This window comes from Pituophis catenifer, unplaced genomic scaffold (genome assembly GCF_029215685.1).
Source record: "Pituophis catenifer annectens isolate HBS135680 unplaced genomic scaffold, rPitCat1.0.hap2 SCAF_4, whole genome shotgun sequence".
Lineage (NCBI taxonomy): Eukaryota > Metazoa > Chordata > Lepidosauria > Squamata > Colubridae > Pituophis > Pituophis catenifer.
The window spans coordinates 100,710,585-100,731,908 of NW_027256884.1; the positions used below are offsets into that span (position 1 = coordinate 100,710,585).

The 21,324-nt window shown below is 34.9% G+C and overlaps 2 protein-coding genes across 3 annotated transcripts; one reads left to right on the forward strand and one right to left on the reverse strand.

Moving 5' to 3' along the window:
- Positions 1-4,244: 4,244 nt before the first annotated feature.
- GPR15 (G protein-coupled receptor 15) lies at positions 4,245-5,258 on the reverse strand. Its single transcript, XM_070943816.1, has one exon. It carries the CDS (start codon positions 5,256-5,258, stop codon positions 4,245-4,247), a length of 1,014 nt encoding a protein of 337 aa, XP_070799917.1.
- Positions 5,259-8,555: 3,297 nt separating this feature from the next.
- Positions 8,556-20,996, forward strand: CLDND1 (claudin domain containing 1). 2 transcript variants are annotated; one of them, XM_070943817.1, is made up of 6 exons: positions 8,556-8,640; positions 13,341-13,639; positions 16,081-16,128; positions 18,775-18,879; positions 19,896-20,033; positions 20,141-20,996. In XM_070943817.1, the coding sequence occupies exons 2-6, from the start codon at positions 13,354-13,356 to the stop codon at positions 20,356-20,358; spliced, it is 795 nt and encodes a 264-aa protein (XP_070799918.1). In that variant the 5' UTR covers positions 8,556-8,640; positions 13,341-13,353; the 3' UTR covers positions 20,359-20,996. The 2 variants fall into 2 exon arrangements, with proteins under 2 accessions (XP_070799918.1, XP_070799919.1); XM_070943818.1 differs by lacking the exon at positions 16,081-16,128.
- The last annotated feature ends 328 nt before the right edge of the window (positions 20,997-21,324 follow it).

Below are 21,324 nucleotides of genomic sequence, written 5' to 3' on the forward strand. Positions count from 1 at the left end.
AACAGGAAACAATTTAATTGACACCTCTCTGTCCCTTGTGCTCAGTAGATTGGGACATGCAGAAAGGTCACTGTGATTCAAAATACACTTTCAAAAATTTATTAGTTTCATTTATATTCTGCCCTTCATTTAAAGATTGCTTCATAGATTAAATGTCTTTTAAAGTATGTTGAATACATATTGTTGGAGTCCAAGGTTATTGTATACAATAAGTTCTATTTTTGCAGTGAAATAACCATTGAATTTAATGTGGGAAAACAAGTCTTTAATTCATATATACTCCATATATTTTAATTATAATTTTAGTCATTATTTGGAAAAGCCACATTTTCCCCATATCAGTAGGTATTAATGGGCTGAATCCAAAATGTTGGAGTAACCTGAAATGCTCTAATTGGTTTATGACAAGAATAGAAAAATCATATTTTCTCAAATTCAGATTAGAGATTTCCCACGTATTAAAGCAAATCAGAAAAATTGATTCTAGAAGATTTGTGATAGCAACAGTCATCACAGTAATATAAACATAGCTGCACTTGAATTGCACTTTCTAACTGCTTTTAATTCAGCGACTGTAAAATATAAATAAAATCCTTTAGGGTAATGTATAGTCATTGATATACATACATTGACATTGATGTATATAACGAAAACTAAAAATTACATATCCTTGCAGGAATACTTTACAGGGATCTAAGAGGGCCATTCCCATTTCACAGGCTGCCTGGTGAGAGTTACATGCATAGCTTAGGTTTTCTGTGTGTTTTTAATTTTATTTATTTTTATTCTACTTTTATTATTTTTATAAAAAACTCAAGGTGGCAAATATACGCAATCCTCCTTCTGTTTTCTTCAAAACAATTCTGTGAGGTAGATTGGGCTGAGAGAGAATGACTGGTCCAAGGTCACTCAGCTGGTTTTCATGCCTAAGGTGAGACTACTACTTAACTCTTTTCTGGTTTTGACTCTGGTGTCTTAATCAGTAAACCGAACTGTCTCTCATTACTTTCTTCAGGATTGCAAACATTACAACAGCCCAGAAAGATTGCTCTGAAGAAACTATTTTCTTCATTAAAACTCCAAAACCAGATTTCCTAGCTGTTTGTCAGTAGTCTCTTTCTGAAGAGGCCATAGCTCTGAAGCCCTGTGATGCATGACACTGAAGCTGGAAGTTGCTCTTGATCAGATTGATGCTTCAATTTTGGAAAGAAAAAAAAAAGGTTGTGGAATCTTGAAGTTGCATTCTTCAAAGTCACAGGACTTCATTTTTCAAAAGCACACAGGACTTCAAAAGTCAAAATCAATTGCAGCCTCTGTCCAGAGATCTGAGAACTTATATCCAAAAACCTCTTTACTAATTGACATATAACTGGCCTCCTTGAGAAGACTATGTGCTGCAGTTGTGAAAGTATACCTTTTCTCGGTTGCAGACCAATAGTTACCTTTACGGGTATGAGTTTAATGATTTTTTATTTTCATCTGGCAAACAGCTTTTCTTGACAGGATTATTAAGAAGCATATACCTCTCTAGTAGGGAACTTGTGGTCTGGTGCTGTGGTGGAATCTCATGCTGAGCTAGCAGAGGGGTTCATAAAAATGAACCATTGCTGTGCAGGAAGTGGCCCAGGAGGGATCCTCCCTAATTTCTTTTAGCATTTATCATGTAGTTATGCAGAGTATGCTTTAGTTTGGTGAGATTTTGTCCATGGGTGAACATGCAATAAAGAAACTTCTTGGGCTTTTACGTGTCATGTTCCCAGGCCTGACAGGCGGAAACCGTAAGAATCCCTGGAGGAATCTCATCCCAGAAAAGTAGGTATCATTAAGGTGCACTTCCTGGATCCTGCTATTGTTTAATCAAGGAGACAAACACTAACTGACAGCTCTTACTTGCCAGGCAGAAACCATGGAAGATAAATAGTCCCTCAAATAACTGGCCCTATTCCATGTAGGACTTCATTGGTGATAAACCAGCAGCTTGAATTGCACATGAGCAATCAGTGCAGCTCATGAATCGGAGGTGTTATATGGGCATACCAAGCAAGCTTGTCACTGCCCATGCATTCCGGACCAATTGAAACTTGTGTTGGGTCCAAGAATAGTCTACATGGCAGATGGCCTGGTTACCTCAGGGATTTCCTATAATATCTACCTGGTGGATTCAATGTGCCAGGGTTGGTCCCTTCAATTAAGCAATGCCTTCTATCAAGGCCCAGGAAGTGCAACTTCTCTGTAACATAGCCTGCCTTCTGGAATGAGGTTCCTCATGAGATCCAAATGGCTCCTATCCTGCTGATGTTTTGAAGGTGCCTGAAGACCTTCACCTAGGTCTTTGGTGAGAATGACGGAAACTCCTTTTGACCTAAATTCCTTTTTTTTTTTTTTGTTTCTACTCAATTGTTAATCTGCCATCTTTTCTTGTTTTTATTTTTTAAAATAACCTGTATTTAATTTCAAATGCCCAGAATTACTGGGATCTAGTGGAAGGTAAATGTGTAAATAATATGTTTAGAGTCCAGTTCACAGCAAAATATTGTTTAGATCATTTAATTTCTCATTGTAGAAATTAAACCGCATAAGAGGTTTTGCGTTTCTTTCCTGAAATTCCCATGTCCTCGAATTAGGGTCAAAGTCTTTTATTCCCTCCTGATTTTTGTTTGTTGGCAAGAGGTGGCCTCCAATTAGGTCCTCCTAACTTGTGCATGTCACAGCTACAGAAAACATGGCCTCAGATCGTAGGATAAAAGAACATTTCCCCAGCTCTACTTGGCATCATAACAATCAAGCACTTCACAGAAACTTTTCTTGTGATACAAATTTTGCAAAGTGGTGCAGAAACAACGTCCAAGATATGTCTGAGTTTAAAGAACTTGCTCATAAATTGCCAGTAATTATTTTAGATTTTCACTTTGCTGCTTATGTTCTGATTAACCTGCAAACGGCCTTTTCGGGAAGCCAAAATGTAGCTTTTGAGACTGGTACATCTGGACTGGAAAAATCCAGATGATCCAAGTTACAGTTCTCTATATTTCTTTGTTGCCATTTATTATTTGTCTGGATTTGGGGGCTTGAATTTGTAATCCTATGAGTAGCATCTATAATCACTACTGGATTTGATAAAAAGAACCCTGTATACCATCGAAATGTGTAAATAAATCCATATATGGAATTTGTTTCAGTAGATTTCGGTTTCTGATAGTGCAGCTTAACCACATAGAAAAAACAGAACCATTACTTATAAACAAATAAGGGCAGCTACAAGTATTTTAACCTCTTGCTATTAATAAACATGTTGTTTTGCTGTGATACATTTATTATAAAACATGTAACATGTTTTTTATTTAGTGGGACTTTCAACTATTTAAATATATTTGAGTACATCAATATTATTCAGTAAAATCATTTGTAGTGATACTGATAGATCAAATAATTTCTTGTGTATTTAACATTGCAACACATCTCTCAATTGTTTCGTAATAAGCTATTGCCTTTGTTAAGCAGCATAAAACCCTGAGTGTAGCATAATTTATGCCAACATAATTTTCAATTAACCCCAAAATCTGAGAAATACACTTGGACATAACTGTGAGGAAGAGCCCCAATTAGTTTGTTATGCATATATTTATTTTTAAAAATCAGAAAATAAGTATTTCTCGAAGAATCACAATAACACCAACAGTTAAACTGAAATAGTTTTTATACAATGTAAGAGATATAGATGTACATCCGAAAAAAGAGTATATTTTAGAAGAAGCTTAAGTAGTTTATAATTAACAGAAAAAGAGGCATATTTTTAAAACTTTGCATTCTAAACTAATCTATATAGATAACCATAATGAGTTAGGTCTAAATAAGCTTGACTGTTGAATAGCTTGAATTATTCTATAATCCCCAAGATAAAGATTTTAACAATTTCTGTTATTTTAGATCATATTAGTTTCAAGCACTGTTTCATGCAATTACCTATTAACATTCAGGAATATATAATACTTACAGTATAAGTATACTCAATCTTTTCATTAACTATCCAATTAAAGATACATATCTTGTCTTCCATGTAACTCAAATAAATATTCAATAGCTAATTTAGTCATAATTCCTTTCTAATTCTTTATTTGCATTTCCTCACATTTCAACCTTTCCCTTTTTATCAATACTTCAAAACAGTGATTCTATGCAGGATGATAACAACTTTCTTCTCTTCTCAAGAATAACCTTTTCAGGCAGAAATGGACTCTGAAAATCTAAGTGTCCAAGCTTGAAAAACTGCTTCCAGGTTTATTGTACTTCCTGCATGGAAGAATACTTTGTATCATGGCCCTACCGATGCAATCATCAAAGAAGAAGTAGATGAAAGGGTTTGTGCAGCTGTTGGCAAATGCGAATAAACCACCCAGTTCCATGCCCAGATAGATAATTTTATAGTAAAGGCAGAAAGATTGCTTCAGTTCCAAGATGCTAGATATTAAAGCCAAGATTTTAAAAATGTTGAAAGGAGTCCAAGAGAAAAGAAAAACAATTGATACCGTGAAGACAATTTTGATGGATTTTCTCAGTTTTTTGTCATGTTTCCCAAATTTCTGATAGTGCGCATAGAGTTTTTTAATTATGGAATAATGCAACGTTAATATGCTGAACAATGGTATAAAGAAAGCCAAAGTAAGCAACATCAATGATCCAATCCAATTGTTGGATATGGTTTCCTTGTCCACACAATAAGTATTGTTGTTATATCTTTTCAACTCTCTGGACTGTAGAGTATGCAGCCCTAACAGGCAGGATAATATCCAAACACTGATGCAAATAAGAATAGGATAAAGCTTTGTTCTAATTTTTTTAGCCATTGATGGGTACATGATGGTCAAATACCGGTCACCACTCATCCACGTCAGAAGAAAGATGCTGCAGTACATGTTGACTGAGATAATGTAGGAACTGCCTTTGCACAGAATAGAGCCAGATCTCCAAAGTCCTGAGGCTAGTTCCTTGTCTATCCAGAAAGGCAATGTGATAAGAAAACTAAAATCAGAAATTGCCAAGTTGACAATGAAGGTATCAGTAAGTCTCCAGATACATCGTTTGAAGATTAATGTTCCTATCAGAAGACCATTGCCCACAGTCCCCACAAGAAAAATAACAATATATAAAACACTCACAAAAATTTCCATATAAGGAAGCTTCAGAGTTTGGCAATTTTCTTCAGGAGCATCTGAACTAAGAGAATAGAAGTAATCATAGCTGGGAGTTGTTTCCTCCATTTCAAAAATAATTCAGCAGCTGGTTGGTAAAGGAGCAACTCTACTCTTGGTGCAATAAACAGCTCTTTCCTTCAATTTCTTCCAGATAACAATGACTAAGCAGCCACTTATGTGGAGAACAGCATATGAAAACTGGTGGTTTCCTGAACCTAGACAAATTTATGTTTTTTTGATTTAAAGAAGTGTTGTGGTTTTTGCTTGTTTAGTAGAAGCAAAACAGGTGACCTTCTCAGAGGACCTTTTTTTTTTTAGTAATGTTTACTTGCCCATTTTTTTTTCATTTCCATAGCCTTTCTTGACCAAAATATACCCATCTTTGACAAAAACAAACAGGTATATATCTTTACATTTCACTCAGCTGTTAATGTTAATTTCAGTTCTACAGTGAATTACCATAGAACATTTACCACACAATGTTTAACCAGTAGCCTTTTTTTACCTTCTGACTTGATTTACACAGACTTGTTATTTTTGCAGTTATTTTTTCAAACTACTTTAGTATAACATAGATTTTCTAGAAGAAACTATAATGTTAGTTTTTTATATATTTATGATATAAATTGCTGTTGTTTACTTTGTTTTCAAAGTCTCTCCAGGGCTGGTTTAAGTGAGTCACAGCATATAAAGTAACATAGCTCCTAAAAATATTCCCTCTCCCTCAAGCAGAGAGATGGTTGAAACAAGCCAGAGGCAAATGAATAAAAGCAGCTATGGTGACTACTTTTCATCTTCTTGTTCCCAAGAAAATACCTCATATTTCCTTCAGATTGACAGAATTTTGGGACCAATGTAAACTAATGCAACTCTGTGGTAGCCTTTGGATAGATAGAGTCAATGAAGTTTTTAAGTGAGGGATTAATCCATCTGCTAATGCAGCTCTGTGTTAGCCAGTTAACCAATTAGCCAAGTGGTAGATAGAACAACAGGACCATTCTTCTACATTTCTGTTCCTTTCCCTTAAGAATTATAATCTATGGGCCACAAGGAGTCAAGCTTTTCTGTTGCAGCCCCCATTCTTTAGAACAGTTTACCACCCCATATCAGACTACCTCCCACCCTCTTGTGTTTTAGGAAAGCCATTAAGCCTGGAATTTAAAGAAATGCCTAAAAAATTTTTTAGTGTAAACAACAACCCCACCCTAGGGTGTGTTTCACTGTTTTTGTTCTTGATGACCTTAGTTTCTTTCTTAGAAACCCATTTCATTGTTATTTGTTATTTTATTATGCTGCTTTTATATGTTTTATTAAAGTAATTACAACTGATTTCTTTCAAGTAAGGATGTTTAGGATTGCTGGCTTTTAAGAATTGCATTTAGTAACTAAGTGCTAAGAATTTAAAAAAACTTCGTTTTATGGAAATTCTCATCCCCAGCACTGTTTCTTTCTATAGCAGAATTATTCTTAATAACAACAGACAGACATTTGCATAGGAATTTTATCTGACTAATTTTCAGCAGAAAATTCTTCTATTCATACAGTGAAAACAATACTCCTGACATATAGTAGCAAATTCAGATAAATTTGATAGAAGAGAATATGCAGTGGTGGGATTCAACCAGTTCGTACCACTTCAGGAGAACTGGTTGTTAACTTTCTGAACAGTTTGGTAAACTGGTTGTTGGAAGAAATCATTAGGGCAGAGAACCGGTTGTTAAATTATTTGCATCCCACCACTGAGAATATGTATAGTATATGTAAATCAGAATTGGAGTCCTTGGTGTTCTTTGAACTTGATTTTTGCTTCTGTTGTCAAAACAAAACAATACAGGAACAAGTTTTTCTTAATGACCATTTTGATTTAAGATTAAAAGAAAACTTTAAAAGCACCATAGTGAACACTCAGGGCTGATTACAATGAAAGCAACATGATGGGGATATAGCAGGGGTGAAATCCAGCAGGTTTTCCAGTTCTAGAGAACCGGTAGCGGAAATTTTAAGTAGTTCGAGAACTGACAAATACTACCTCTGGCTGGCTCCAGACTGGGGTGAGAATGGAGATTTTGCAGTATCCTTATCCTAGAGAGGGGTGGGAATCGAGATTTTGCAGTATCCTTCCCCTGCCATGCCCACAAAGTCACGCCCATAGAACTGGTAGTAAAAAAAATTGGATTTCACCACTGGGATATAGCAATAAAAAAATGTTGCCAGGATTTGTGCCATAGTTAGATGCAATTAACATTTTTCTTCTTGATCTAAAATTATCATAGGACAGCCTGAAATGTGTAAAATCAAAGTTCTATTAAACATTATTAGGGAGAAAGGTTGTGTGAAGGCAGTGTGTGGGAACAGGCAGATACAGATTAGTAGTGGGAATCACTAATTTCCTGCCAGCACAGGTAATTTTTGTTAGGGACATCATTTTGTGTCATGATCATGATGCTAAAACAAGAAGTTACATATATGCATCAGATGTCAGGATGCAAGTATCTAATGGCAAGATTAATGTCCCTTTGCTGGTATGTTTCAGTTTACCTGATCTTAGCTTGTTGAGCCAAACTTGACAGTATTGTTTTCTGCCCACTGGAGGATAGTGCTTAATACATCAATTCATAAGGGAACCTCCCTGTGAATGAATGTATGTGCAGGCTGTCAGTTCCAAATGGATATGGGGACAATAACTAAAAGGCATTCAGTGCCCGAAAAACTGCTACAACGTTTGTAACCCTAAGGGGTTTACAGCAGGGGTGAAATCGAGCAGGTTCTGACAGGTTCCAGATAACCGGTAGCAGAAAATATGATCAGTTCGGAGAACCGGTAGCAGAAATTTTGAGTAGTTTGGAGAACCAGCAAATACCATCTCTGGCTGGCCCTAGAGTGGGGTGGGAATGGAAATTTTGCAATATCCTTCACCCAGGAATGGGGTGGGAATGAAGATTTTGCAATATCCTTCCCCTGGAGTAGAGAGAGAATGGGGATTTTGCAGTATCTTTCCCCTGCCACGCCCACCAAGCCACACCACGCCTACCAAGCCACGGCCACAGAACGAACCCGTAGTAAAAAAAACTGGATTTCACCACTGGTTTACAGATAATTTTACATTTAACGATGCCCTCATTTCCTCAGGAGAACTTTACCTGCTTTCCGCAACTCCCTTCCCGTTTGAATCTAACAATCCTGGCAGCGAATCTCTGATGCCCGGAATGCATGAATGCGCGCATTCATAAGTTAACAAAACCAATTATTTGTCCTGGAGCGAACATAAGCGGGTCACTTTGTCTTCAGAACGTGGCAGCCAACAAAATTCGAACTACACTTCCCAGAAATCTTGGCGGCACAGGGGCGGATAAGCGTCTGCGAAGAGGCGCTTCCCGCTCTCCCGGCTGAGCTGCTCTTGGGGGTGGGGGGTGGAAACGACGCCGTGGAGTCGGGAGAACGATGGGAGGTAAGTAGAATTGGGCCGTACCGAGCCCCGATTGTTTCCCCGGTGTTCCAAGGAAAGAATGTGTGAATGAAATAGTTAGGGGGACAGTGTTGAAGAGCACGGTTGGGTCCACTGCAGGGGATGTGGTTGCCTTAAAACGGGACCCTGAAAGAGCTGCAACCTTGTATTGTGTCAGGAGTCGCTATCGCTAGATAGGAGGAAGACCGGGACCCCATATTGCTTGGAGAGTTGTCACATACCTCTATGGAAGCCGGATAAATCTTGCGGGTTTCTCCCTAGCCATGTCAAACTGGCAATATTTCAAGCCCTAAAAGATTCCCTTGAATAGACGTCTTTAAATTTCCTATGCAGTTAATATTTTCAAAATGCTCTCCTGCACATATTTGCTGAGAACTTTCACTTCATTGCCTTCAGAGATGTAAGGAGAGTGGGATTGCATTTCTGGGAAAACACAAAACTGAGTATTAAGTGGGTTTAGAAATGGGTGCATTTTGGTTGCCATTATCTTCTCTACTCATCCCGAGGAAAAAAGCCTTGAAAAGTACCATAGAAATGGACGTGAGAATTTGTTTTTCGTATTCAGATACGGGTGGTGAATTCCCACAAATAGCATGTTTAATGAAAACAAACAAACAAAAGAACTGATGGACTTTGTGTTTTTCCCTTTAAAAGTCCCTCCCCTAAGTTGATATGATCAACTACAGGTCAAATGTCTTTCAATAACATAATGGGCCCTCCTAATCCAATTCTTCTGTAAGTGAAACTAATAGCTTGATTCTTTTTGAGCCTTTCACATAACAAGAAAAAAAAAATAAGATCTAGTTCTTTCGTATTGATATTTTGGAAAAAAAAAGTATTCTAAATTGTTCCCATTATATACTTAAATTATATACTTACTAATTGTATTTCCACTAAGAGTGCTCATGTCTACATACACACCCTTAATGTGGCAAGGAATGAATATAAATATAAAAGCAAGTTTGATTTGATTGTGATGAAAGACTGAGGAAAGATACAAAGAGAGACTAACAATGAAGATGAAAGGGCATGTAAGAAAAGGAAGGAAATGAAACAACAAAAATAAAGATAGCAAGGTTGCAGGAAAAGAAACGATGTGTCCTACATAAAACAATAGATTAATCTTCCAACTGAGTAATTGGAAAGTAGATATAAAGGAACGTAATGTAAACCTTCTTGGAGCACAGTGAAAATAATACTAAATGCCAGAAGCATGTGTTGATTCATGCCAAATAAAGTATAAAAGAAAGATGAAGAGAAACACTATGGATGAAAAAATGCAGAGGAGAATGATTGCTGCAGAAATGAGAAAAGAAAAATACATAGAAGAAAATGATTGTTGCATAAATTATAAAAGAAAGATACTGTATAATGTATAGATGGGGAAATATATCAGCAAGGAATTTAATTAAGATTTAAGAGAGAAAGAAAATGCAGATTGAGAGGGAGGAGTGAGTTAAAAAGTCTAAAGTGAATGCAATTAAAAATAAAAGATGAAATGGTTTGGGATGAAAAAATAGGAAGGCATATTATGTATGTTTGCTCCCTGGAAGTATTTATAAAGTAGTAAAGACAGGATAAAAAATCTATTTAAAAAATCAAGGAATACTGGAAAGGGTATTGAAAAGAAAGTAAAAACTGATATTAGAATGTTGCATAATAGTAAAACTACAATTGTTGATGGTATAACTGAGAAATGTTAAAATATAATTCCTCTCTTATTTCTCTCTAACATAAAAAAAGAAAATTGGATGGAATTAGTTTATTAAAAGTGCTTGGAAAAATATTTGGCAAAATTCTCATTGGCAATAAGACAATTTATTATATTATGGTTGATTTAGAAAAAGTATATGATAAAGTGAAACAAATTTGCTTTGTGGAATAGCTTCTTTAAATATAGCGTTGAAAATTAGTTGCTGAATGTAATAAAAGCGATATATGGTTCTTCCTTTATTACTATGGAAATAAAACATGCATGAGAATAAATGCATTAAGAATTAAAGCATGCTTAACAAATAGTTTAGTTTTAAACATAGAGTAAGACAGGGTTTAGAATAATTCTGGTTATTTAATGCATTTATGAATAATGTATGTGGTTGTGCTCATGTTAGAATTGCATTGGTTGGAGATCTGAATGGGCATGTATTCTTTTACATAGATAACATCATGTTGTTGACTAAAAACCCAAAGTATCTGCAGTGAATGATATGTAATGTGATAATGTGATGCAACAAAGAGTATACATTTGAGAGGAACTACATTAAATATCAGGGAAGTTGTATTTGACAGGGAAAGTGGAATGAACAATTGCAAATTACATATACAATTCAAAGAGGCAGATCAAATGAATGCTTTTGTGTTTCTTGATAGACTGCTTTCTAACAATGGGGAAATGGATGGAAAGATTTTAAGATGTACAAATGCTGATGTTTGTGTTTTATATTCTCTGTTGTGAAGAATAAATGAATGAATGAATGAATGAATGAATGAATGAATGAATGAATGCCAAAAGAAGTTAAAATAGCAGTTTAAGAATATGCTATTGTTTTTTTTTATATATGGAAGAAAGACTTGCTTAAGTCAGGAGAAACTTAAGTTCAGTGAACTGGATGCTATATATATGTAGTAAAATAAGAGCAGAGAGAGTCAAGAATGAGAGGGTGCTGAATGAATTTATATTAGATTCAGAGGTTAGTTATTACTGTGAAAGAAGTGTGTTGCTTGGTCATATTGAGAGAGTGACTCAGGACTAAATTTCAGAACAAATATAGGAAACAATAGTAAATGTGTCAGTAATAAGAGGAAGGCTGAGAAAGTTGTGGTTGGATGGAGATGATGATACTGTCAAAAATCGATAGGTGAAAAGGTCAAGGGAAAAGAATGCACAGTATATGAAGCTCTGTTTGTACTGTCTGGATGTGATGAAAGAAGGATAATTTGCAAAAATATAAAAGTATAGTGTTGGTATAAATACATTTAGGCACGATTTCCCTTTTCTTTGTCTTAGCTTATGCCTTTAACTTCATTGGGTACTATTCTTACTCTCTTTCTCCACTCTGCATAATGCTACTTACCCAGAAAGGAAAGAGCACACTGAGTACCAAAAGTGGACTGATTTGAAAGTTTGGATTTGGCATCATCATGAGAATGTATTTGTTGATAGCTCTGCTAAATATCAGATGATGGTTTTAGCCCCTTTTTCTCTGAGATCTCAAACCACCACAATAAAAGACATCATACGGAATGGATTCAGTTTATGGTAAATGATTTGGGGGGCATTTTTTTAACTTAAATCACAGGAGTTAAACACAGTTCAAACAGCTGAGGTATAGACTAAAAATCACTAAAGTTATATATTTCAGATGTGCATATCTGAATATCTCAAGGGGTTGTTTTTGTATCTGCATTTTTTTTTTGCAAAACATTTTGCAATGCATTCTTTTTTCACTACAAATCTAAAGCCTGCTCTCTGTACAGTTCTTTGCTCTCAATTAATATGTGAGTCCTGATTTATCAAGGTATTTTAGAGACGACTATGAGCCAGTCCTCAAACCTGAATAGACCAGCTTGGAGCCCTTCGGGCTTTTCAGCTGTATCTATTGCCAATCTGATGGAGGATTCACTCTCAAATTAAGTTTTCATTTCCATCATTGTTGCTTAGCTAACATCTGGAGGCTTTCTGAATCATGTATTTTTGTCTTCTGTTTAATCGGGCCTGAGGAGACTGCTTAGAGACTGCCTAAATAAGTCCTTATAGTTTTCCACAAGATTTTTCAGAAATGGTTTGTCATTGCCTTTCCTAGGACTGTGAGAAGTGACTGGCCCAGGTTTACCCAGGTGCTTTGTGCCTAAAGTGGAACTAGACTAAACGGTCTCCCCATTTCGAACTTGATGTTTTTACCACAAGACTGTCTCTCTTGATCATGTATTAGTAGCATTGTATTTATTCAATTGGTAGTTGACCCATCCCCCCAGATAATGTCTTTAGTGATGAGAAAAGCAGACATCACAATTACCGCTGCTTTCCTGTTGAATTATAATTTAAACTCTAAACAGGTCTTCTTCCTTTTTTCTGTTTCTATTTTCAATCTTTCTCTTCATCTCATTTATTAAATATATGAATTTCAATTTCAGTTATTTAGGGGGGGGGGGTTTGACCTGGCCTCCTCCCCTTTTTTTGTTTTTAGTGACTAGGCCAGTCACTCTCTCAGCCCAACCCATCTCACAGGGTGTTGTTGGGAAAATAGGAAGAGGAAGAAGTATTATATATGTTCACTGCCTTGAGTTACTTATAAAGTAATAAAGGTGGAATAAAAATGTAATAGGTACATACATAAATTAATAAATATTCCACTCCTTCCCCCAGCATCTGTTGTGGAAGGTTTTCAGAATTATTCTTATGCAAAATTCTTGCTGTGTCCATGGAGGGAGATATTAGCTCTGTCTTATTAGAATACTACCTGCTATACCTTGTTGCCTCTTTTCTAGTTCTCTCCTTTTGATGTTTGAATAACTGTCTTTTTTGGACTATTGTAACTTAATGTAATGTAAAATGTGAAAATTACCTTAAAGATCATCTAAAAGAGAGTAACTGGAAAGATATGAATATATTTCCTAGCACTCACGTATTAAAGTTCATTTGTTGATACAGACTTTTCTCCCCTCCCCCCTTTTATTGACAGTAACTGAGATACCATGATGGATAACCGTTTTGCCACTGCTCTGGTAATTGCCTGTGTGCTCAGCCTTATCTCTACCATCTATCTGGCAGCCTCAATTGGCACAGATTTTTGGTTTGAGTACCGTAACCCATCACCTCCTGAAAATAATAGTGAAAGTAAAGCCACTTGGGATGAACTTTTTGGGGAAAATGCAGATGAAAACTCTTACACAGAAGCCCTTTTTCGATGGAATGGCACCATTGGGCTGTGGCGGAGATGCATCACGATGTCTGAAAACTCTCATTGGTACAATTCACCAGGTAAGTTTGCTCTAAAGAGGTTCTGGAATGTATCTTTCTCTATGCTACAGTGTATGTTTTGTCCATGATGATATTTCTTTTTCTAAGTGTATCACTACTTTTTTTAAAAAATGGGTACGATATGGGGAACTGGAAATGTTTTAACAATCTCATTTCCTGCTCAACATTTCATCTCATATACAGTTTTTAGGGAAAAGAGTTTAATAGATGCAACTGGCAATTGCTTTTTTTTTTTTTTTTTTGCTAACATTGGAAGACAGAAAAAAACAAAGAAGAAAAATAGGTATAGATTTAGGATGTACAAAATATTAGTTAATCCTCAACTCATGACCATTCATTTAATAATGGTCCTAAATTACATTAAAGCCTCTAGAAGTTAATGGAAGATAGAGAATGAATATATAGGATCCCTATCAATAGCTGTTCACCAATGCCTTTTTATTAAGTTCATTCAAAATACTACTTAAATTCCTGAAGGGACAGTTTCTCTGAAGGTGGGAATTTGGACCAAATCAAACGATGGACATTGCTATATTGCTCCTTTGTCTGATCTGTAGTCAGCTAATTAGCTGAATTCTGTTGGCTCTTCCAAACTATGAGACTATGAAGGAAGGAGCCAGGAAAGAAAATTTTATGATGGTGAGTGCTGGTAGAAGGACCTTGAATAATATGTTGTCTTTCATGAATAACATCAAAAGAAGTAAACATCAAAAGAAGCAATCATGACTTTGGATAAGGGCATGCTACTGCATACTTTGTTATATGGAAGTGAAAGCAGAAGAAATATAAAAATAAGTTGAATTCATTGAGAATGGAATGCTTAGGTGTATAGGCAAAATAAGAAGTAGAATGAAGAATGAATGGGAGGTTTAATATAGAGTGAGTGCAAAATTGAGTGAAGTATGAAAGGCATATTTTGAAATGGTTTGATTATATAATAGAATGAATGAGGACTGATTCACAAAACTTATATTAGAGTGAATGGGTCAGAGGAAGGAGAGACTGAAAAAATTGTGGTTCGATAGAATTGAGGACAACCTCAAAAAGTAAGACCAGATGTTTAAAGAACAAAAAAAAAAATTAAGAATGAACTGACCTTGTGAAAGCAAGATTGGTTTTCACTATAGAAGTATTTGCAGAGATATATTTGATAGGCTTGATGTAAACTATTTTTAGCTGTATACTTTTTTCTTCCCTTTTTGTGGCTTAATATATTTCACTCCTTTTCTGTATTTTGTGTAATAGAAATATTTACATTAGGGGAATAATATAAATAAGATAATGTTGCATTTATGATTTTTTTAATACAAATCAGCCTTTCAACAATGCTTATTCCATCTTTCATAATAGAAATAACATTGACATTTGAGGAAAAAATTATGTTTGCATAGAGTATTTTGTATAAGGATTGATATATGGTAATCCTATGTTTTCTTCAATATCTAACATAAAAAAGATTTTTCCTCTTGAATATGCCTAAAATTGTGCAGCATCAGGATTTCAGAGATGAGATAATCTCAGGACAATTAGGGAATTTTCTGATAATTGTGGGGACTTCATTGCAAATTCACTTTTTTATTTGTTAGTTTTATCACTTGCCTTTTATTCGGAGAGGATGAGGATGATGTATGTAGCGCTTCTTCCTTCTATTTTTCCCCACAACAACAGTTTTCATGGCACAAAGTCTCCTGGGTTCCAATCCAGCTCTTTAACTACCATGCCAAAGAGGCTCTTGTTGAATCATGATCTGATTATTTCTTATCAAAATGGATGATACTGATAGGTTAACCAACTTGTTTAATTAATAATAGGGTCTTGAAGTTATCTTACTACAGTGTACTATAATAATCAACTTTTAAATTGTTCAATACTGCATACTTTTCATCGAGATAAATTTTCTTCATGTTTTTTGACAAAGGGGAATTAAGTTATTTTTGTTACATATGCAAAAGATTTTTAGTATAAGATTTGTCTTGGCTAAATCATTGCAAGAAACTTAATTCATTGGTGCGGCCAGTAAGTAACTGAGTCTTCATCTATGTCTTCTTGTTCATAGTCTGGAAAAGAAAGACAAGCTTTCTTACTTTTTCGGTTATCAGTGAATTAAAAATTCTCTTTGCAGCTGTAGAAGTAGCTACTCTTATTAAAAGCTTGATTATTACTCCATTAGTCTCTGAAACCAAATGATTAAATGTCTCCTACCAGCTCACCAGTATAGCTTACTTTAAAACCTGATCAAGGTCACCTTTAATCCTGAAATTCATTAAAGTGTGTTGTTAGAGAAGATGATTGCAGAGTATCCATATCATAGTCAACTTCTCTTCTCAGTAGTTAAGGATTGATCCTGGAGGAAGAATTGAAAGTATTGGCAAGAAGACGATCTTGTTTGTTTGTTTTTAATGCCCATAATTTAACTCTGTAATTACATTTTTCTTTTCAAGGTTTCAATCAATTTCTTCCAAACCTCAACACCACCAGCAGTAAAACAGGTATTTTTCAGTACTTTGTTCAAATCAGTGGAAACAAACTTGAGGACTGTCCACATAAATTCATCGTTCTTTTTAGTCCTGTGGTGAGAATCTCGTCTATGACCATTCTGTTTCTTCATGATTTCAGATTAGGCCAATTCTTGACATAGTGTTTAAAACATTCCATAGAGTTCTATCTGGCATCTTAACAAATAATTAAGTTTGTTCCTCCTGCTTTCTTCTCGTTATTGCAGAATTATTTTGGAGATTCACAAAATTGGTCTTTATTTCTGGGCACTGAAATCTCTTTCAACCTCAAATAAGCATTATATCCATATCTTTTTAGTTCTAAGCTTTCTTCATTTTCTTCTTACCTTCTTTCATAAATACATTTGTTGCATTACTTTTAATAAGGCTCCCTACTTGAATTTGAAATTCTTTTCAGTTGTAGTGCTGCTACATCTCAGTATTCAAATAGTATATGCAATTCTGATGTGTAATTTATCTAAGAAAGGAAAACACTCCATTCTTCTCTTGACACACAAACTGGATTGTGTGGATTTTATTCCATCTATCACTGCTAAATTATTGGTATACTTTTCTAAACATTTTTCTACACTTTTTAAAATTACCTGAAATCCATTCTTTATTGTTGGGTTGCAGCCCCTTCTGAATAACCCTCATGTCACTCAAATTAATGTTGTTAATCCTACGGAGAATTTGAGACCTATAAACAGATGGTTTTTTTTTTTTTGCTTTATTTTAATTGGTTCTTATTGTAAACACAATTTTGCTTATTCTCCAAACATTAACACTTTTTAACTTTTTTGTGCAGTTTTTTCCACAGACATGATGTGACTAGAACTCTCTTATCAGTTATTGGTAGGATATTCTCCATGATACAAGTGGATAGAATCAAAGTCTTGTATTTTGAGAATAGATCGTCCAAAATAAATAGGTCAATGTATTTAATTAAATTCATGCTGTTAATTTAGTATTACAGTGTGCACCATTTCAAAGCTGTAAAAAAAATAGACATTTTCTTTGAAGTTCAGTTTCAGGTGTCTGATAAGTTAAGAAGCCAACAAAAACTGTGTTCAGGTTAGATAAACAGTTGTGGAAATGAAAAAGTTAGCATATGACCTTTAACTAATTTGAAGATCCTGTATATTTAGGCAAGTATCTTCAAAGGAGAAGAAATTCTTATGATGCTATTTTGTTTAGACAATCAAGTCTTGAATTCTTTGTCAAAATATTTTTCTTTCATATTCATGGCTTGTGACAAATATTCTAGAATAGAATCTTGTATATTGTTGTTGCCATAATAGATTTCCTCTTTTAATCCTTCATGCTAAATAGATATATTTAACATAAGAAATGTATTTTGGGGGACACTACAAGTATATTTGCCTGAGTCTTGTTTCATTTGTTCTGCATCTCATATCCTGAGACTTCTTCCTTACCCGTATCTATTTTACCTGTCTACTGTTCTTTCACTGATTTCTTTTCTCTTTTGCAACTTTTAAAACAAGAAAGCTGATGACTGACTGTTATGTACATTTGTACCTGCTGTCCAGTTGATTATGAGCCGAGCCTCCACATACTGTGATAAAATATAAATATTCATAGAATAAAATGAAGTTAAGATAATTCCTTGTGATACATTGGAGCTAGATTTATATTCTCAAAAGTATTTTAGGAAAATTCTAAATTCTTATTTTAAAAATCGTGTGTTTAAAATTTGATTTTATTTTTAAAATCCAGTTTCTGAATAGATAAGCATAGAAATGTATTTTAAGGGCCGACAAAATCTTGGAATGCCAAATGAAAATCCAGGAGTTTACAAGAAAAGTTATCTCTACTTTCAGAAAAATAAATTTTGCATGGCACTAAAACTAATCAAAAAGATAATATTTTGAAAGCCATCAAATATGTTTTCTCTTTTTAAAACGATGGCACCTAAAATTAAATTACATTTAAATCACTGATTAATTCTAGGAATCCTTTCTGGCTTGGGGAGCACAAAAGCGATGTTCAGATTTATATCAATTAATTGAAATAAATTTACAACATTTTTTAAAATCATCTAGCTTGTGTATCTTAAATTTCCAGAAGAGTTTTCTTGTTTCCTTGATTAGCATAATCAAAAATCTTACAACACTGTAAAGCAGGAATTAAATACATTTGTAACTCTAGGACCATGTAAGACTTTTAATTCATTTCAAGTGGCTTCTGGTATGATTTCAAAACTTGTTTCAAGTAATCAATTCAGATCCTTCCTAAGATTCATCAACTCCTGGCAATTTCCTGGGTTGGGGGGAAACAAAAGGATATTAGAAAAAAATAAAAATCAAATGGACAAAGAATAAAAAGAGGATATGAAAAATAGAGAATGAGTGGCTCTGGCCAAATCAGTTTTCTTCAGCATTGCTCACCAAGTGATATCTGTCCTGAACGTATTACTTTTGAAGGATTGTAGGCCTTAAAATTAAAATATTGTCCATCCCTACCATAAAAGCCATTTCAGACAAATCTGTTTATCCTTATGCCAACTCAAGATCATTTAAAGCAGGAACAAAAGACCTTATCTATTAATATATATGTATAAAAGGCAGATGATCAAACAAAAATCACAGCCTAATAAAAATATCTATTTCATTCTAAAAGGTGAGATGGTCACAAAGTGTGTCAGTTTTTCTCTTTCGGATCAATTCATGGAAAAATACAAAGATCCTGGGAATCATAATAGTGGCATTGATCTGAACCGAACCTGTGAGTATTTTTGGTTCTATTTATTGGAAACAAATAGCTTAAATGTTTTTTTCTCGCAAAGGTAAATGGCAAGCAGGCTTCCACCAATGAATATATGTAGTCTGATATTTTCTAACATGGGCAAAATGCAGGAAGTTGACTAAATCTCATAATCTTTTAGCAATCTCACTGTTACGACTTTAGTCACATGAGAATGATAGATTAAAGAGAGAGAATGTCTAAAATCTCGTAAAATTTTAATATCTTTTTCTATAAGATCTAGGCTTATTTTTACATTTCAGTAAATATATATATATAGTTTGAATTCTTTTTAATGGTATTTGAAGAGGTTATAGATAGTTTTGTAGTTAGTGGTTAAGAATTTCAAAAATAATGTCATTTTATTTAGCATTTTAGTGCAAAATAAGTCTAGTGTTTTGAAACTCTTGTCAAGAAAATGACACTGTACTAGCAGTTCTGATAAGAGCAAGTAAAAAGAGTACCTTACCACGATAGGTTGCTAGTCTAACTTCCCTATCCTTTGTGAAAGAGATGGGTGAAAGGGTATTGCTGCTTCAAATAATTCTGTGAGTGCTTCAGGATGCAAAATTTAGGGTGAAGCTGAATGAGCAGGAAGAATAGCTTGGAAAGCCAAAAATCCTCCGATATCGCTGTATTACCGGTATATCAAACAGTGGCAGAGGTGGGTTTCAGCAGGTTCTGACCAGTTCTGGAGAACCAGTAGCAGAAATTTTGAGTAGTTCGGAGAACCGGTAGTAAAAATTTTGACTGGCCCCGCCCCCATCTATTCTCTGCCTCTCAAGTCCCAGCCCAGCTGATCGGGAAGAAATGAGGATTTTGCAGTAACCTTCCCCTGGAGTGGGGTGGGAATGGAGATTTTACAGTATCTTTCCCCTGCCACACACGCCATGCCACGCCCACCAAGCCACACCCACAGAACCGGTAGTAAAAAGTTTTGAAACCCACCACTGAACAGTGGCATAACCTAATGATGCTCATTTGTCCATTTCTTTTAGATCTCTGGCGCTTGCAATTTCTCCTGCCTTTTGTCAGTTTAGGACTCATGTGCTTTGGGGCACTTATTGGAGTCTGTGCTTGTGCTTGCCACAGTCTCTATCCTGCCATTGCCACTGGAGTTCTCCACTTCCTAGCTGGTGAGTCGTCTTGCAGAACATCATCTGTTTGAAACATGGATGCCTTAATAATACAAGGCAAGTGTTTCCTGCTCTGATCTAACTGTTGTTTGATGATTTTTCACCAGGTTTGTGCACACTGGGTTCAGTTGGCTGCTATGTAGCTGGAATTGAGCTGCTCCATAAGAAACTACCTCCTCCTCCTGTGCAAGGCCAATTTGGCTGGTCCTTCTGTCTGGCTTGTGTGTCAGCACCTCTGCAGTTCATGGCCGCTGCCCTTTTCATCTGGGCTGCACGCACAAACAGGAAAGAATTCACACTTTTGAAAGCATACAGAGTGGCATAATAAGTTCCTCGTTTTTCCTCAGTCTCTTATTTTCATAACTTTTTTTTAAACTTCCTTGCTGTTTTTATTAGTTATTTATCTGTTTCAGAGGATGCATGCTTCTAATTACATTCAATGAAATGGCTTGGAACTAAAGAGACTTGGAGGACAGATTATGAGAAATTGCTTTTTTCTTGCCAGAGATCTATAGGATTTCAACACATTTTTAAAATACATCTGACGTAATTATATTTTCACATCTAAACTTTATCTGAAAAGCAAACTAATAGGATCCTTAAGGGAATGAAAGGTCTTGATGAAACTAAAATGGACAGAATGTGTATCAGATAAATCAAGACCACATTTTTCACAGTGATAAATACGCAGCCTACTTAAAGGTTTTGACATAGTTTTGTTCCCATTTTCAGACCTATTACTATGTCTTTTTCCATCTGTTTGATCCAGATTGTTATAAAATGGTTGACAACTGTGGAATGTTTAAGTATTGTGAAATGATTACCAAGATTATGTGTGCATTTCTCTTTCTTGTAATAGAAGCATCCATAACAAGTTTTACTTTCTAATTTGACAAATATATCTGTATATAAATCTGACTTTTTAACTATTTTATTTATGCAATACTACATTTTGTAGAATTATTATTCATGTCATCTAAATGAACAATTTTGTTTTAAGAAAATAAACCTGAGCTAAGACTCATTAATTTTTCTGGAGTTGTATGCGACTGATGATAGAAGAAAATACATGTGATATAACAGTTAATTTTAATGCACTTATTAAAATTTTGGCATCCATCCTTTTCCTTTTCAAATCATATGATAAACATAGCGGGAAAATGAAGAGTGCATTGATTTTGCTTCAAATGATAAAACCAAGATTAGAAAAGATACACATTGAGTAAGAAAATTTATACAATGCTTCCACGTTTGTCAATATTTGCACCAGAATCCTTACAAATAAATAGCT

Coding starts and splice junctions, on each gene's coding strand:
- GPR15 (XM_070943816.1), bottom strand. CDS start 5,258: ATGGAGGAAACAACTCCCAGCTATGATTACTTCTATTCTCTTAGTTCA.
- CLDND1 (XM_070943817.1), top strand. CDS start 13,354: ATGATGGATAACCGTTTTGCCACTGCTCTGGTAATTGCCTGTGTGCTC. Junction 13,640..16,080: donor TCATTGGTACAATTCACCAG/GTAAGTTTGCTC, acceptor TTTCTTTTCAAG/GTTTCAATCAATTTCTTCCA. Junction 18,880..19,895: donor CATTGATCTGAACCGAACCT/GTGAGTATTTTT, acceptor CATTTCTTTTAG/ATCTCTGGCGCTTGCAATTT.